General features: G+C 37.3%; 1 protein-coding gene across 4 annotated transcripts in view; it reads left to right on the top strand.

The window, feature by feature from the left end:
• The window catches only part of nfatc1 (nuclear factor of activated T cells 1), a 106,702-nt gene extending 88,022 nt beyond the window's left edge, over positions 1-18,680 (top strand). For all 4 annotated transcript variants that reach the window (XM_088601264.1, XM_088601268.1, XM_088601267.1 and 1 more), the window contains one exon: positions 15,241-18,680. In XM_088601264.1, coding sequence (XP_088457390.1) covers positions 15,241-15,296 — 56 coding nt within the window. In that variant the 3' untranslated portion in view covers positions 15,297-18,680. The remainder of the gene's footprint in view (positions 1-15,240) is intronic.
• Positions 18,681-19,490: the final 810 nt, after the last annotated feature.

The following is a 19,490-nucleotide window of genomic DNA, read 5'->3' as shown; positions in this document are numbered from 1 at the left end:
GCATGAGGATAGAGCTGAGAGCACAGCTTTTGACAACACCACTATTGGAAAGAAAAGAATGGTTGAACCTGCAGCTCAAACCTAAACCACTGAGGATGTTAGTATAGCAAATACAAATTAAATGATCTTGAGTAATTAAGCAAGCAACAAACCAGCTACTGGCTAGCAATAATTATAATGTAATAAACATAAAATAATATGATAATACAGTATAATAGTGCAATAATATTATTACACTATAATGTAATATAAGAAAATACATTATAGAATTGTCCCCTAATCTTGAGCATTTGTCCATGTAGGTCCAGTTACCACGAATACATAAATTATAATGTTTTATTCCATAGGCCAATATTGATCAGCAGAAAAACGTTTTTAAGTGTTCAAAAGTTTATGATGAATCTGTTTAAGATTTTAGTTTGAAATTGTAGTTTCAAAGTCATCTGTCTGATTTAAAGCATCTCTGAAATCCCATAATAGAACTGACAGCAAATAGGTGATTTAATACACGTGTGAATAAATGCTGATATCAGCACATTCGATTATGAGGCCGAATTCCACACAGAGACTCTCCCTTGTAAAATATACCACCATTTCTTTTTTTCAAGAAATATATGTAATCGGTTCAGTATGTTTAACTTTTTGCACTGTATCTGAAACAGGTTCTCCTCTGTAAAAATATGTATAGCTTATTTGATCCTCTTAATCATTTTTATTATAATACCATTACATTCATTACAAGCTGTGTGTGAATATGTATTAGTGAATCTTGACTGCTGGGTTATTAATCATCAGTTTCTGAACAGATTTACAATAGGACTCATGAATTTATATAACATTTAAGAGAATCAATCTATTCTTTTAAATAGATATTTAAAAAACTATATATATTTTAATACAGCCACATGTGTAGCAAAAGGCTTTGTGGTGGATCTTCCTTAATGACATGTTACTTGCATCTCTTTTTCGTTTTATGTGATTTTGGAAATCTAACAGGCACAGAAATGGTCAGTTCAGTACGAAGAATATGTTTAAGGTTCTTTCTTCTCTCGTCTGCCACTTTGCTTACAGATTTTTTTCTGAAATGTGTGTCAACTGTAGTGTGAAGTAAATGAAAATGCACATGATACACCCAAAAGAAAAATCTCTTGTTTTTGTCAAATCATAATCTGGGTCATTTAGACAAGAAAACAAAATTTAATCTGTTGATTGGTTTAAAAGCTGAAATTGTTTTCCCATTTATAATTTTGAGGAAATATGAAGAGGCTTCCTGACCATTATTGTATCAGTTGGTCATCAGAAGTACAGTATGATGGTTGATAGAAACAAAGATGAAGCACAAGATGGATTTAGCAAGGAGAGGAGGCACTGCACAGAATTTCAGTACAGTGCTTGCGGAAAGTGTTGTAATGGTCCTTTAATTTCAGAGCTGGTTGTGTTTTTATAAGACTCTTGAGAATTCAATCCAGGCGTCTGACCAGGTGCAGAGGTACAGTTGTGTGCACAGCTCTGACACAGAGAGTTATGAATCAGTTCCACGCGCTGAAGATTAAGGCTCTTGAGACGCAGCCGACCGAATAAACACAAGCGTGTTGCACTAGAGAAAACAATTCCGAATCCAGCAGGGATAAAAGCTAGGAAGGTAGGAAAGAGGGGAAAGATAGAGAGATGGTGTCAGGCCATGGAGACTGGGAGAATCTAGAGATGATAAAGTGGATGATACGAAGCCATTGTTATTGTTTTGGCTTTGAAAAAGGGAAGACCATTTCCTCAGTGAAAGACATCAGTGTTTTGTGTTCCTATCACTTCTTCAACTCATCTGGGCTTTGACATCACTTATGGGGCGAAAGCACATTTCCACAAAGCACACAACGACATCCTCATCCCAGAGCTCATTTAATCATCAGCTGTGGGAGAGAAAACCTGTTCGTACAGGATACAGGCAGTTCTGTGCTTGCTAACCTATGTCTGCGGGTTGTCTTTGCTTTGATTTAAGTACAGAATACTGAATGTTTCCTTGGCAGTAACATTGAGACTTTGATTTTTGAACTTGCAGAACCTCTGTCAGAACATAAAGTTTCTGTCTGGGTATTAAAAGAGGAAATGGCAGATATATATTAAACCAGTGACCAGTGATTCATCTTTGTCACAATTTAATAATAATATTACTTTTTAAAACTGAAGTCTTTCTGAGTAACCATTTTCCTTGTATAATATGAAGATGAGAAATGCTACAGGGTACCTATTCATTAGGTGTTTAATTTCTTTGATTGACCAAGAAATTCACTAGTGCTTAAATTTTGCTTTTTAAATTTCATTTCCTATTTATTTCAGTTGGGAGAGGTCATACAAATAGGATTTTATAAGGAATAAGCTTAGTTACATTGTGTCTCTGGCTTTAGGTTGGAATCTGTTAAAGTTTTTGTAACCAATGGAAAGAACAAAATTCCCCAAATAAATTTTAATTATATTTGACGGAGCTGCCCACTTTATTACTGTGAGAGGGAATTCCTCATCGGGATCCAAGACCTCGTCTCCTGCCAACGTGCTTATGTATGTACTCACCGTTGTTCCTATTGTTAGGCTTACTGGCGTGTGATGAGCCAGCTTGGCCTGAGACCCAGGCTGCAAAATATCTCTACGCCCGTGCAGCTGCTAAAGGCCATTAAATCATTTTAGAATTGTGATGTTCACTCACCACCAAATGAAAACACATTCAAAGCCTGTTCGTCCAGCTATAGCTGAGGCTGGTACCAAGCAGTTCTGTCCAAGCAACAACGTCCTCCTGTGTTTTTGATAATATCCAGTATGCTCTGTATTAGAATGTTCTCATACTTTGCTATGTTTAACATCCACCTTGCTCAGAAATTAAACAAGGACTGATATATTGTTTTTTTACAATGTTGGGAATTAAGAGGTCTCTCCATGGAATGCAGCTGCATCAGCTGAACAGATCTCCAATGCCAGTAAAGGAAGGAATTCACTTTGTATGAACTGGAAAATGTTTTTTTTTCTCATTATTTAAGCTAGACTGGCCTTCCTTCTCTCAGAAATGTGTGATAAACATTGTGTACAACATTCAGTGAAATTTAAGAACTAAACCCCCCATTCCTGTGAGGAGAATATGTATATTAGGATCTCCCAATCAGCACAGACATCCAGAGTCCCACACCTCCCAACTCTTCAAATCAATGATTTTAGGTAAATAAAAATGCATGTATGGTCTGAGTTCAGACTTGTTTGTAAAGGTTAAGCAGAAGCACTGCAAGGCCTTGGTGTCGCTTTCCTGAAGAGTTTCAGATGATCCTGGTACATGTGATAGATATCGTATTATTGTGTTTGTTACATTTTGGGTTTTTTTGCAGACTAAAATACAAGACCTAAGATTATCACTTCACATTTTCTGAAAAGTAGCAATTTAAAACATGCTGAGGTTTTGGAAATATACAGTATTAGCCCTCCTTTAAATCAGTGTAGTACTTGCAACTGTTTTGGAAAAACATAGTCAAGACTCAATATTTGGAAGAACGTGTAAATTTGGTTTACATTCCAGATAGACCCATTTTCTGCATCAAGCAATAGGACACATAATTATAACATCAGGGTGAATTGTAGTTTGACATGAGGCTAGGCTGTTTAACTGTGGCTAAGAAAGTTCCATTTCCAGTCCCTTTCAGCTGACTCGTATACTGGAGTGCTGAGTGTGTGACTGCACCTCCTTGTGTTCCAAGCTTCAGATGAAACATGAAACTGTGGTCGTCTCCAGCAAAGTAAAAAAAAAAAACATATATTTGCAATACCTTCTTAAAATGAGGAATGCAATAAAGGTCAAAACATTCACATTGTTGTATTTGCCTTGGAATATTTAAAAATAAACCAAAAACAACAAAATGGTAATAAAACTAGCTGGCTTGTTTATTGAAATTTGGTCAGCTTGCCCTGTTTTGAAAAAAGTTATAAGCGGGGCTTGTGTAGTAGGCAGTAACCTGTTTGGCTCTCTGCCTTTCTGGCACAAAGTGCACCGTGAGACTAGCAGTTCGCTAACACCTCCTGATATGCACGTCTCACTTGTACATGTTTGCCACCCACAAGAGTTGTGGTTCCACATTTGCAGAATGCTACCTGGCTATGTGAGAATGCTTCTAGACAGTCGCTTGAAAGATGTTGAGGTTGGGAAGAAGGACTGGCCCTTGTGTGCTTTAATGTTGACAATTCAATCAGCGGGGTGGAATATGATCACCTAAATGGCTGCACCCTTCCTTCTGATGATTTCAAGATACGTGTGGGTGGTAGTAAATTGTCCATAAAGTGTTTATGTTGAAATTGAGAGTAAATTTGATATTGTGGGGAAACAAAAAAAGAAATAAGACTCAGGAAATTGAATTTTACTAATACAACTTCAAGTTTAGATTGAAAACCCCAATCTTAATGCATCTTTAATGTTTCAGAAGCAAACTCCAGAAGTTCAAATAAGCGTTTTCCTGTTTATTAATTGCCTACTGAATCAGATTCTAAAGTGTGGATAAGCTTTATAGATATTCACTTGCCTTATTACAAAGGTCATCCTATGGAGTAAAGGTTGTATAACCCTTTTATTTACAGATACATCTCTTTCACCAGATGAACCATCTCTTTGGCATCCTAACCATGTTGATTGATTGACTGGTCATACTGCTGGTCTCTAAGCATATTCCCAAACATGGCTCAAAGTGCAATAGATGAATATTTTCTGTGCAGACCCAAAAACAAATGTCAGCTTCATGTTGTATTCACGTTATGGGCATGCTAGTGCCCAGCATGCTAATTTTACTGTATATGATTTGATTACTTGAAAACAGATTCATTCTGAAAATTATTATTACACCATCATTGGTGGTTAATGCAAAATGTGGTTGTTTTCACAAAGTCTCTTTTGAGTTGCCATCCGAATGGCTCTTTTTGCTTTTGTAAATCTTCGGACCAAAAATAAAGCAGTGCAAAACCCGAAACCTGAAACTATTGCGATGCAATGTCTTGAATACGTACTGTAACCCCAGATGTCAAATGTTTTCCTGTTATGAGCCCTCTCTCTTCTCTTCTACTGTTTTCTGATGATTCCAGTTCTTCTCACCTCAGGCATATTGCTTACAGGGAGACAGAGAAAAGGACAATGGCTGGAAATGGATGTTTATAAAGACCAGTTTCCAGTTCAGGCGTTTCAAGCACACATCTAGGAAATACAATTCAGGTGGGCATTTACTGTGTGCGTGGGCTCTAGACTTCCACCAGAAGTGATAATACTATAACATAAACCCACTATGTTCAGGAAGAAACTCACTGTCCGCTTAGTGAAATAAACATTAGCTGTCTAAGAAAGGGTCATTGTCATCTTATGTATAATGCTATGGTTAAGCAATGGGAAATCTATCATCTGTGCTGGAGATTCCCACATTTCTGTGGTTTTGCAGGAATGTAAATATGCAGGGTTCTATGCCTCTTCAGTCAGGAGCTTGCTTATTGAGGCACGGATTACAGCATTATCTAGGTCAGTAGGGAGGATCACAGGTGCACCTCAAACCAGTGATATTCTGTTAGGGATGCATTGCCTACATCCACCACTTGAGGAGAGAGGCCACTTTGATATTTCGAAATGCAACAATGGAATAACACCACATTGCTTGAGGGACGTGTGTAGGTTGTCTTCAGTTCTCCTAAGCTGGTGCAGGGTTCTATTGAAAATGTCAAGGTAAATAATAACTGGTCATTCAATGGTGGAAATGTAGACTGAAAAAAACAGATTGGTGGAAAGGATAGTAAATTAGCATTTACTACCCTTCAGCTTCTTCTGTTGTTATACAAATGGACATTTAAATAAATCTTATAATGTAGCAAGGAAAGTTTAGGATGTACGTACTGCCATCAATCATTCTCTGGTTATAAATAATAATAATAATAATAATTGCTTACACTTATATAGCGCTTTTCTGGACACACCACTCAAAGCGCTTTACAGGTAATGGGGACTCCCCTCCACCACCACCAATGTGCAGCATCCACCTGGATGATGCGACGGCAGCCATAGTGCACCAGAACGCTCACCACACATCAGCTGTCAGTGGGGAGGAGAGCAGAGCAATGTAGCCAATTCGTAGAGAGGGATTATTAGGAGGCCATGATTGGTAAGGGCCAATTTGGAAATTTGGCCAGGACACCGGGGTTACACCCCTACTCTTTTCGAGAAGCGCCCTGGGATTTTTAATGACCACAGAGAGTCAGGACCTCGGTTTTACATCTCATCCGAAGGACGGCGCCTTTTTACAGTATAGTGTCCCCATCACTATACTGGGGCATTAGGACCCACATGGACCGCAGGGTGAGCGCCCCCTGCTGGCCCCACTAACACCTCTTCCAGCAGCAACCTTAGTTTTTCCCAGGAGGTCTCCCATCCAGGTACTGACCAGGCTCACACCTGCTTAGCTTCAGTGGGTTACCAGTTGTGAGTTGCAGGGTGATATGGCTGCTGATAAGTGAAGTTCCTACTAAAATCACACTGGCACAAATGATATAATTATCTGGCAGATAATTGAGATTAACCTTTTTTGTCCTTTTGTGACAGGACAAGCTTTCTCGTAGAGGTCTGGCCTCTTGTAGGGTGTGTAGGATATGTTAGTGGCAGGACTGCCGTTTCATGTGTAACTGAAGCAAATTCAACATATTTGTAAGACTAGCAGGGAACTGGAGCTGTAAGAGAAACAAGTCATGCCTTAACTCAGCTGGCAAGGCAAGAGCCACTGACGTCCAGTAGCTGGGAGTCTGAGATTAACTAAACCTACACCAACCCTGTTTCAAATGTAATAATCATAATATAATATTTGCTTGTGAAATATCATCTGTTCCATTTCATGGCTAGCTTAAATGATTTACACTTACAGTACTCTAAAACCTACCCTGTGTTCCCTTGTGTGAATATTCCTTGTTTTGATATGGCAGTACTCTGTATAAGTGGAGACCATGAAATATAATAATTTAAGAAAAGGGATACAAGCAAAGCAATACTATAGAGAACTTCAAACAGGCATTTTCTCTCAAATGTGTTTTAAAACATTTTAATAATAACTATATACTGTATGTGATAAACATATATTGCATTTCCATAGTGATTTGCATCCTAAATGTCTTCACATTTAGGAGGGGGAGCTACTATATTCACCACTGATAGGCAGCATCCACTTGTTGCCCTGGCCACCTGTGGAACAGCCATACAGCACCAGCAGCTTCGCTCAAGTGGAGCAGTTAGGAATTCTTACACTTATGATTTAACCAGGACATCAGTGCTAACAACCCTCCTCCTTTCAAAAGTGTTGTGAGATCTGTAATGACCCAACAGACAGTACCCCTGTTTAACTATCCAAAGTTTATTTACTGCCGGATCTGAAGGACCACAGCTCATAGGACACACAAATACCCCTTCTAGCCACACTGGGACATTGTTTTGAAATTCTGGTCAGGAGGCCAGAATGCCACCTACTGGTCCACCAGCTCCAACACAGCTCACATCAGAAAGCTTGTTTTCCTTGGAGATGTCCCATCCTAGTACTGACCAGGTCCAGGTTTGCTTAGGTTGTTGGAATTGTTTGCACGCTCAAAACTCGGGACACCCCCTTCACCCAGAATAAAAAGACCACAGCACTTTCAGTATAGCAGTTAAGGTATATACAGTATGTGGGAGTTAGTCATGGTAGAGAAGGGAGATATGAAAGTAGAAAAGTTATCCAATTGTATAATGTGACAGTCACTTGTAACAGTACTATTCATCACTAGTAACAGAAGCGTTAAGCCAAGAGGATCATGTTTTATTAAAACTACTTGTTGTCTGTCAGATGCACTCTAAAAATAGCACAGCCGGTGGTGATGGCTCTTTGTGATAAAAGAGATAAAAATAAGTTTGGGTTTTAAAGAGATCAGAGGCATTTGAGGTATTAAAAGATACATTTCTTCTTTGGTGGGGGTTTGTTTGTTTTTTAATTTTCGGCAGTGGAACCCTCTGTGTTAGACTTTCCATTCCTACATTGTTTTTTCTTGATTTCTTTTTTAAAGCTTGCACTGTTGAAGAACAGGACTTATTTCGGTAATAATCTTGCATTAATATTGTTTACAATGTATTGTAATGAACATAATCCCAAATGGGTTATAGGTAAATGGAGTCAGAAGTTCTCTAAATTTAGATGGATGATTATGGCCTTCATTGGGAAAAGTGATATCGGAAATTTTTCTCAACAGTATTTTGGCTATTTAGCTAATTAATTTGAAAAAAAAAAGGTAAAAATAGAACAACAAAAATAAATGTGGGTAAAATAATTTGGAAAAATCACTCACTTACTCCAAATAAAATCTGTAAAATAAATTATATAAAATACTTATTTTTATTTTCCGTATCTGTGCCACCCAGATTTTTTACCTTTAATCTGTTAAATAATTTTCAAAGAATGAGGAACATAAAAGCTATGAAAATCGCTTTTCAGCATGACTACATTAAACTGTTTTGCTTTGAATTTACATGCTACTCAACAAAGAAAATTTCATTCACATGCATTATCGGTAAAAGGGACCCCAGGGGATCCCAACTGGTGCTTTCATGTGTCTTTTCTCTATAATCACCCCAAAAACCTAGTTGTCAAAATATTTCTACAAACACCTCTTTGGCTAGACTTTGTGGTGATGGTGTGGTGAACAGCTTTGAAAATGAAAGCCATATTCAATAGTTGTTAGAGAAGATTAGACAAAATTAAAATAAACTGAAACTGAAACTTGGCTAGGTTGGCAGTGCTGTTCTTGAGTGTACTGTTGAGAGCTCATGGAATGGCATAAGAGCAGTAAAATATGTATTGAGTTTTTGTCACCTGGGTACTTGGTTTAATAACCCGAGAGTTATAACCGACAGGCAGTCCAGTTTAACTAAGGATGTGACACGTTTGCTACACCATCTAGAACACAAGTGTGTTTACAGCCTGTTTAGTTTAATGGAAAAACAGTGGGATTGTGGTGGAAATCCAAATGGACTACATGGAATCACATGCTGTACAGTAGATGCATGATAGATGGTGTAAGACATCCAACTTAAAAAGCTGTGCTTAAGAACTTCAGTTGGATTTACCTTTGGTTAAGTGGATGTCCCATGTCTCCTGCACATTCAGCATGAGCATTGCAATCTTGTCTGGTCATTTTTATGCATTTCATAGGCTAGCAGCTTTGCATGTAGAACACTACAGTATGTGGCACTTTAAACAAAAACTCCAAAGTAGTGCAATGGCGTTGTGACAGATGTAGGTGATGCCCTTTTGTGTGAAATTACAACATCAACTCTTAGTTGAATCAAGTTAGCTGTACTTTATAGAATGACTGAAGGTTCAGATGGTGGGTTATTTTGCAGAGGGAAACGTTTACCAGGGAGAAATAGAATGTTGTCCTGGCTGCATAGAACAAATTAATATTTTGTGTTTTTTATCAAGTGCAATTCAGTAAGCAGGTTGTCCTAAAGGTTTAAGTAATGCTTAAAGAGATTGAAGCAGCAAAACATTCATAGGAACATATCACTTGTTCACATGACACTTAAAAAGAGAAGATGGTATACCTTTATTTTTTATACTTTTTTCAGGATAACAAAACATAATAATTAAAATAATAAAACATCTTGTTTGAATTATTTTTGATTATAATGGCTATTTGACTGTGGTGTAGGTGGGAAAAGTTCTTATTACAATACTTGACAACAGCACAATTTCTTTTCATGTAGATAAAGTTATCTCTTTTGTCCTTCACATCACAAAGTGTCTTGAAGATAGAAGATAAAATGAGGTTACACATTCTTCTGTTTGAGTCTCAAGCAAAGGAAGAAAAAAAAGCCAGATAGCTTCCAACAGGTTGTTGCGTAACTCAGGAGGAATGCAACATGAGGAGAGAGCTTGACCTTTTTCCTTGTCCTAGTCATTTGAAAAGAATTCTTTTTCAAGACCTTTGCAGATGTCTGAAGTACACTTTTTCCAATCCAGCTCTACATACCGGCTGTAGGAAGTCTCCATTGAATCAGAAAGAAATGAGCGGCAATAATAAGCAAGCAAGATCAATATCTTTCTTTTAATTGCCACAACTTTTTTTCCTGTTCCAGATTGCTTAGGTATTTATGTTTTTACTTACTGAACACATGTGACAAGTTAATAACTTTGTTCTTGACATCCCTTTTACCTACAGTGAGTAGTACCCCTTTGTATTAGTCTATCAGCTGCTTTTTTCTTCATTTTGAGTGTGGTACAGTACTTGGGACACAAGAATTAATCTCTCATAAAAATAATGGATGGGGATGTCTTCAACAAAAAGGAGATTTTCTTTCATATATTTGTGTTGTTTCTATATATATATATAAGTTGTATCAGTTAAGGCATGGAAATGTTGGGTACCACACTGCACAAGACTAATTCAGAGCTCTAATATACTTCACAGTAGCATGGGGCTGATATTTCTATGATACCCTTCCTTCCCTTGAATGCACAAGTACTGTGTTTAAGTGTTGCATTACTATAAAAATGATTAATTACTGCTATATTGTATTCAGTTTGAAGTAAAAAATAAATAATTTTACAGTTTCATATTGAAAATGTACATTGTCATTGAGATGTACCAGACACAATCTATAGTTTCTTTTAAATGTAAATGAGGGTATCTTTTTACTGTTTCTTTCCCAGCGATGTTGTACTTTATCTCATCATCGAATGCACCTGAGCTTTGTTCCAACAGTTAAAACTTAAAGTGCCTGTGAAAATCAGAGGCTTGTGAATAAACCACGTCAAAGCTGAAACAGCTTGACCAAAATGAAAAATGTAGTGAAATGAAAACCTTTTGCCACATTTTAAAAATGCTTTCAAAGAGGGCTGTGGCTTTGCCTCCTGTGCTATGACGAATTAGACAATAATTTTTACTTTTTTTTTCATTTACCCTGAAATTGATAAGAGACACAACTGCATCATTAGTTAGCTATAAATAACTCTCATAATTTCATGTGGTCTAACAGTCTACCACATCCTGTTTCAGTGGCTTGTAATGTTTCAAGGGGAGAGAGCCCTTATCTCAAGATTCAAAAGGTAGAGTCAAATTACTACCCATGGAACTGACAAGTGTGCATGTTTTGTTTAGTTTTTTTTTCATTTTTATTTTTGTCAGTGGAAATGTTGAAGGCGAAAATGGAAAGTATTAGTTGATAAAGAAAAACACTGTGGTTGAGATGTAGGTGTCAATGTTCAAAGCCAGAGAACAAAAAAAAGGCAAACTTACCATGACTCACAAACAATAGCGGTTACAGAGCTCCTTCGCTTAAAAATAACTTTTTTTTTCTATTTTTCATGTACCTCCCATTTATCAAAAAGAAGATATAATTCCTCAAAGTCAAAAGTATGCAGCAATAAATACAACAGCAGTGTTTAAGTATAGATTGAATGAATTAAAATAACTGAGCGGCTCCTGCTGTTATATAATAGAATGTCTAAAAATAAATTTTGCAGGTAAATTCTGGTTTGGCAGAAGACAGTCATGTTAATAGTAAACACAACTTTGGCTCTATTTTCATTTTTCCACAAAGATTTCCACACATTTTCACCCAGGAAGAGACTGCTAAAAGGAATGTTGTTCTCCTCTGTTACAGAGTGTAGCTGTATGTGATTTGTAGTTTGCAGCTTCTGTTGTGGTTTTGCTTCTCAAAATAGCATAGAAAAGAGCTCAGACCGTATTAAGAAAGTGCAGGAAAAATAGGCATCAACAGTGGGGATCTACAGTAAGTCTGATCTTCATTTTTATTTTCTCTAGAAAAACATATCAGGAGTGATTGATGAAGACTGTGTACTTTAAGCTTGTTTTAAGCACATTGTGTTGTCTTGTTCACAAATATGAATCTGTAACCTGAATTGGCCCTATGTTAGTAGTCTATAAGACGCTATGAGTCCTTCTCCTATAAATGCAGACTTTTTAGCTGTGTTTCAAACCTTCACATGTAGGCCATTGGTTTCATGGGAGAAAAAAAATGTGACCATCTGGATTTTTTTAATGCAATTATTGATGACAAATATGGCTGTTATGATTATAATATAACATTTCTAGAACATTTTAAGCTAGACACATTTTATGGAATATTTGTTTATGGAATATGAATTTAATTCATATCCCATACTGTCATATGATGGTTTTAATTCCCATTTTATTGGAAGTGTGAATTAATCTGGAGGGCACTTTATTGAAAGCACCAAGGAAAGTGAAGTTTGCTATTTTGTTACACTTTTGGTTTACAGGCATAATTTTTGCAAGTTTAGTATAACTGTTAAAAGGACAGCAATCTTGTATGTGATGATTAAGTAACGTGGGTGACTATTGCAATAGCCAGACAAGCACTGTGTTTTTTGGGAGGTTTTTTTTTTTGTCTGAACTCTCAAAAGAAACAAGGCAGGTGCACTCAGTTAATTTCCCTTCTGACATAATTCCCTAAAACAGATGAATCTGTCTCAGTTTAGTAAACCACAGGATCCAACAGCAGGAAGATATACAGTAGATGTGAGATGTATAGATACAGTACCTGTATGTTTGAAAGTAGTCAATACACATGTTCCTTTCCTCATTAAATGACATAAAAAGCATTCCTTCTTGTACAGTATTTTTATGGGCTAGCTAGTAAGGGCATGGAATGATTTGAACATGGTTTTGCACCATAAATTGCACCACAGCCTGGCCCAGGTTTTGTCTTAAGTATTTCTGTCAGTATGGTATTGATACTGACACAGCAGATCAAGGTTTTCTTGATGCAAAATGTATTGCAGAGCTCTCATGAGGACTGATTTTCCAAAAAGTCAATTAACCTGTCAGTATGTCTTTCAACTGTGGGAAGAAATCTAAGCGTACATGTACAAACGCATAGATAACATACAAACTCCATGCAGAGAGCACCCCAGGTCTAGAATTGAACTCTGGGCCCCAGCCCTGTGAGGCAGCAATGTAAAACACTGTGCCACCATGCTGTCTTAATAGAAATTTGTATTTTTTGGGAATTTTGAAAGTTCAGACACTATATTTATTCAGATGCCAGGCTTCACATTATTAAATTATGGATTTAAAGTTGAGTGTGTTTTGCATAATTTATCTGGGAAAATGATAAAATAAAGAAATACAGTTTCAGGTGTTGTCTTTGGTAAAACAGGTTTTTTTTTTTTCAGGTGAAATGAGATGTGAATTGAGCTTATGGAGTATTTTTTTTTCTAGAGTGTACAGGTTTCCAGGTTCTACAGTGCTGCAACAGCAAATTGTTAATTGTTATACATAACTACATATTTACTTTCCCAAATGTGATCTTCATGCAGTTGAACTTTGTGTCTTCAGACTGTTTTTCCTTTCTCATATGGTGTAAAACAACAAATCCGTGTAGTCACACGTGAAACAGTATTTTTATTTCACCAGCCTTCCTTGGAGCTCCAGTTTTGAGACTTTCCGCATACAGTATGTTCATGTTGTCTTAGCCTTCTTGCTCTGAGAAACAAAAGCAGATTAAGCAGCTTGGTCTGTGCTACGTGGAGAAAGACACTTCCTCCTTTGACTCCGTGAGGCTGAATGCTTGCTGAACATTCTAGATGGGCTTCTCAGACAAGGAGCTGCCTAGGATGTGATATCTTCCTTTTATCAGAAGGACCATAGATGTCCTGCTGTTTATTTAGCTCCAGCTGGTCCTTGCCATGTTCAGTCATTTCCTTTTCATCTGCCAAAGAACACAGCTGATAAAAGGATGCAGTTTGGAGTGTGGGAACCGTGTGGGGTTGACATTTTGCAGGGAAATGGGAAAGGCAAGAGCATGAAGCATCTCTAAGGAAATCATAGACCATGTTATTTCTCATTGCCTCATAATGTCAGATAGCTTTTGTTTTTTGACTCTTTCCCTCTGCTCTAATTAGAATCTCTATTTTAAGAAAATGCTTAGCATTACAATATGTAGACGGACAAATCTCTGATTTCAGAAGTGCTTATCAAAGTGCTTAATCTCAGAACGCGTCTCGAAAAACTGCTGGTGACACATTCAATTTGTTTTTTTTTCTGTGGCACCAGAATTTTATATTTTAATTAATGTTTTTAGGTGGTTATCATTTATTTACTTTAAGCTGATCGGAGCGACAATATCATTAAGCAAACTATCCATCCATCCTTTCAACAGAAATAAGGCAATTTTGAATTAATTCATGGTTTGATTTGTCCAAATATTACTGTATCAGGATAAGAATTTGTTGGGTGTTTCCAGATCATTTTATCTTGGTGCTTGTGCTCATTGTCTGAAAAAGACTATTCCAGTAAATGAGGAAATTGATGTCTGATTAAATTTTGTTTCAGGTGGAAATATTGGAGTATCCCAATATTATAATGTCATTGTTGTTGAGATGCAGAATCCCAAAATAAATGCATTGTTTTTATTGTGAATGTTAAAATAAAGGTGCCATTATTCTGAAATGGTACAACATACTAGCACAGAAATATCCAGAAATAAAAGGTGACATTCTGTACTTTTGCTTCATATTCATCTTTTCATATCAAATCTGAATTGCCTTAGTATACTGCAAAAACTGCAATTTTGACTTCACTGTCTCGATGCTTATGGAGGGTACTAAATGTTCCTCTTCGGTCATGAAAGATGAACACTACCTGTTTCAATTCAAACCACTGTTTTTATGCCACATCAGGAAAAGCAAAACCTTTGAAACTGAACAGAATGGATATTATTATGTTGGGTTTTTGTATGCCTACTGACCTGATAATTAGGAACACCATGTTCCAATGAATAAATGCTGTCAGTGACACGCAGTGTGCTGCTGGCTTTGTGGAGAATGGAGGAGATGTCCATTACCCTACCTGACAACAGCTATTCCCACATCCAGGTTCTATTAAAGACTGGTGAAATGGGAAGTTTAGTCACACATATAATGCCATTGCTCTTTGTCAATGGTACTGTATGTGGGACTGAACTGCACAGCCTCAACTTAAGGAAATCCTGCAAGAGGAAGAGGATCAGATTGGGCTGCAAATATTTCAGAATCTTGCAGAATCCATGCCATGTGTTGTTTGTCATTTTACCAGCCTACTATCAGTGTGATTATATTCATTTAACATCTTTTGCTCTTAATATTTTGGTACACAAGCCTACCTGTAACCTGTTATTATTCTTGTTTCCTCCTTTTGTTTTTTCCACAGTAAATGAGATAATAAGGAATGACCTCTCCAGCATTTCTGTCCATGGCCATGCATAGCTGTGTGGGATCTCCACCAACCGGACTCTTAGCACAGTCAGCTTGGAGGCAGGAGGACAGGACAACATTTCGAAGCACAGCTTTCACAGCAACAAGGGACTGATGTCTCCCATACCCGTGACTGAAGAATCAAATTTCCAAACAATTCACAAATGACATTTACTGTGTCTGTGGAGAAGGTATTTTGGCCTGACAAGTTTCTCCTCCATTGCAGTGTCAATGTCAATGAATGTCAATGAAGGCCTTAACTCCAAGAAACAACAACAATAAAAAACACAGAATACCCATTGCCTTAAAAATAATGATCTTCCAAGGACCAAGAACTCTATCATTTTATTGTAAAATGAACTTTTTGTACATATAGAAGGTTTGGCTTAACCATCTAAACAAGAGAAAGCAATGTCCAGTCTTAAGTGATGCTAGCTTCCAGGCTGTCAGTGCCCGGCATGGGTTTGGCTGTAACTTGTACTTAAGAGGAACAGCCAAGGACGTGCCTTATATTATACCCAAGCCAAGAAGCACGTTCTCTAGTTTTTTGTCCTTTTTTTAAGTTACATAAGTATTTTTATCTGATGTTTACAGAGAGAAAAAGCTGGAAACAAATTGTATGGATTGTAGTTATGTTGCCTTTGTTTCGCAACCCTGTTGTTCTTTGAAAGCAAAATGAAAAAGGAAAAAAAAAACTTTCAGGTAATTCATACATTACGTTCCTTAATCTATGCCTTAGCCCTTATTGCAAAAGCCAAGCATCTTCAGCTGTTGGATGTCCTTTGTTTTTACTCTAATTAAATGACCCACATTGCTGTGCAGTACACTACAGTTTTCAGTTCCTGACTGGGGCCAAAAGATATTTCTGTCAGGTTTGTTGTGAGAAAATTCTCAAACCAAGTGCTGGAAGTGACACATTAGAGAAACCAAAAATAACTGATAAATAAGCCAGCAGGCAGCAACACTAAGCGGAGCTCAAATTATTTGCCTTCACAGTCAGTTCATCACTGAGTTCATGCTGCTGTCTGTGCAGTAGACATACATATTACACACATCACAGAACAGCTTTAATTGTTTTTTACTATATCAAGGTAAATATAGGTTATTTCATAATGCCATTCGTATCAGGGACATATTTACAAATTCTTAAATATTTCTCTTTTTATGTTTTCTTTTGTTCACTATGAATGCAGTAAGCAGTTCTATGGTGTTTTTAGGATTCAGCAAACACACATACACATACTCTACATACACCCCCAGAAAATGAAGACTATAGACTATTTCAATAATGAACCCCCCAAAAACCCTTCAGTATCTTTGCTGTTAAAAACATTTTTAGATTGCATTTTTCTTTTCATCATTTTGCCTCAGGCAGTGGTGATGTGATAGTGTACTTGCCTATGAGGGTGACTAAAAGGGATTTACAAAGAAATCACAAAAGAATGTGTGCGGGCTCCGTGCACAATGCCTTTTTTGTGAGTATAAATGCAGTTAAGATGTGTGCATGTAAATACATCATTAAACTATGTTAGAGACAATCATTGTTTGCCTTCCTGAAAGAAACAAGGACAAGCTGGCAATAACAGATCTGGATACCAAAGCATTTTAAATTGAGTGGAATTATTACTCAAGCTTTAAATATTGCCTGATCTTAGATGCTCGTCGTAGTTAGGTATGCTTCTCCAAGCCCTTAAGAATGTATGCACTTTACATAGCAGAAGCAAACTTTGTGTTGGGGTCTGCGTTGTAACGACCAAATTGTGTCCATGAACCACCAAAAAAGCTGACTATATGAATCAAAATTAACTGCAAGATCTCTTCATGGTTTTCATCAAAATTTTTCAGCAAAGCTGTTGTACATTATAGATGTCTAGCTTCATAGAGCATGCAGTAATTATGCTTTTTATAGCTTAACTTAATATACCATTAATAGCTAATTATATACTAAGGATTGAATTTCCTACTTGTAGAGTATGTTGTAGCATGATTTAATACAAGAGATACAGTTATATATTGTGCCTTATCCATCATTGTCTCAACTAGACATGATTGCGACTGTATCATGCTCGATCAGGCACACAGTGAAATGTATTTCCTTTTAAATATTAAATATTTATAGGAAAAGGGTGTTTTATGTATACATGGTGACTTAAAAATGCTAAAAATAAAAGCCATATTGTTAATATTTGCACATTACTGTGAAGACAAGAATATAGTATGGCTTTAAACATATGTGTAGGGGTTTTACAAAGCAACTTGTATGGTTTGTGTTAATCCTAGCTGTTTTATATCACTGTCTTTGCTACATGATATCATCCATAGATATCTCATATTTCTTCTACAAACGTTCTGCTTAACAGCCCAAATGATTCAGAGCAATGCTAGCTCCAATATTATCCTCCAGATTCCGATCCCAGACAACACATATACTCAACAGTGGCATGCAGACTTTCCTTGAACCTTGACATTTTCCATCCAAAGCAATTGTATCGAACTAATTACTAAAAAAAAACAATTTCTGGTGCATGTTGAACTTATTCTTTTCCATATGACTGCATTTTAGTTGTAAAGATGTATATTCAAATAACTATAGTATCTTTTTAGTGTCCAACTGACCAAGTCCACTTTAAGTAGAATGACCCTGTCATTATGTCATACTGTATGTTGCCTTGTCTGACATAAAGAGGAGGAGATTCAAATGTACAGCAGATCCATTTTTCAGTTTTTTTGTATAAAGCCATTTTCTACTTAAGCTTTCAATAATTCTGGTTATTTTTTAAACAGACTCAAGCACAAAATTCTCATTGCTTACTGACTCCCTGTGTTTTAAAAGTAAAACTGTATCGACTATGTTACTGCAAAAGTCTGGTGAAATCTTACAAATTGAGTCTTCCACGCCTTCCAGAATGCAAACGATGCCACATTTCAAAACAAATTGTGCTTTTTATTGGTATTTGAAAATGAAGGTGGCTGGTCATTGTGACTATGACACCTTCCTGTTTCTAATGAGACTGGGAGGTGCTGGTAAATGTAGCTGGTCAACACTTGGCAGAATGCCATTTGTCCTGTGTCCCCACCTGCTGTTTCTCCAAACATTTCCCCTATCCAAAATTCCAAATCCGCCATCTCCATGGTGATAAAGAATAGCCTGGGTGGGGTCATCCTGCTCCTTTGCGCTCTCTCTCTCTGAATGGCCTTTCTATTTAAAGATCAGGTCACACCCCTTTTCTCACACATTTCCTTGACCCCTTTCCTGTCAAGGTTGTTCAGATATTTAAATGTTAAGGTGATTACCTCTGACACATGTAATGTTTTCAAAATATTCTGTTGTTCTTTTTTTGTTTGATCGTTAATGTTTTGTGTGTATATACAAATAAAGAAGCCCAAATAATAAAATGTACTGTTGTGTTTTGTCTCCCATGACTACCCGGTGCTCAGGAACTAAGTCACTTATGATCCCCTGTGATAAGAGGTGAAGCTAAATGAGTCTGATTGTGCATAAATCACAGTGAAGAAGCATTTTCAGTCTAATTTTAAAGCTGAAACTTTAAGATGGGCTCTTCAATCTCTCAATTTCGAAGGCACTGCACTGTGTTTACATACAGTACTCTGGCTGTGATGGTACATTTCGATACAAATGCTATTCATCTGTGAATGATAATATACTGTATAAAAAAAAATTCAGGTGGCTCCTGAGTGGCTCATTCAGTTAAAGTGTTCAGTTACAGTCCAGGTTGAGCCCTGTCATCCAGAAGTTGCCACCTGGAGCCTGAGATAGCGTAACAGGTCTCCTGCACTGAGCCAGTTACAGAAATGACATCGATCTCTTCTGAAATGTAGACCATGCCATGCCAGAGGACTAGACTTTAAGTGTGGCAGGGTTATCTGCAAATTACGGAGTGCTGCAGTGGAAGCTTGGAGCCCACAAGTGAATAGGATTGAAGCCCAGCAGGGACAGGATTTCTCCAGGGGGTGGCATGCAACTGGCTGAGCACTGCCCCATTTGGTGGTATGGTTGGTAACCCACAGGTTGCTGGTAGAGCTGTATATTTGTGAGCAGCCAATCAATTTAAAAAGGGTGGGATCAATTTGGGAGGCGGGTGGGATCCATGAAAGCCCACACTAGCAAGACAGACTCCGCCAAAATTACACCCAGAACCCTGAAGCAGTGAGGCAGTAGAACTACCCATAATGTCACCATGGCCT

The sequence above is a fragment of the Lepisosteus platostomus genome, chromosome 12 (assembly GCF_059453375.1).
Source record: "Lepisosteus platostomus isolate fLepPlt1 chromosome 12, fLepPlt1.hap1, whole genome shotgun sequence".
NCBI classification, from domain to species: Eukaryota; Metazoa; Chordata; class Actinopteri; order Semionotiformes; family Lepisosteidae; genus Lepisosteus; species Lepisosteus platostomus.
The sequence above is the reverse complement of the archived record's forward strand: the minus strand, read 5'-3'. Positions and strand labels throughout refer to the sequence as shown.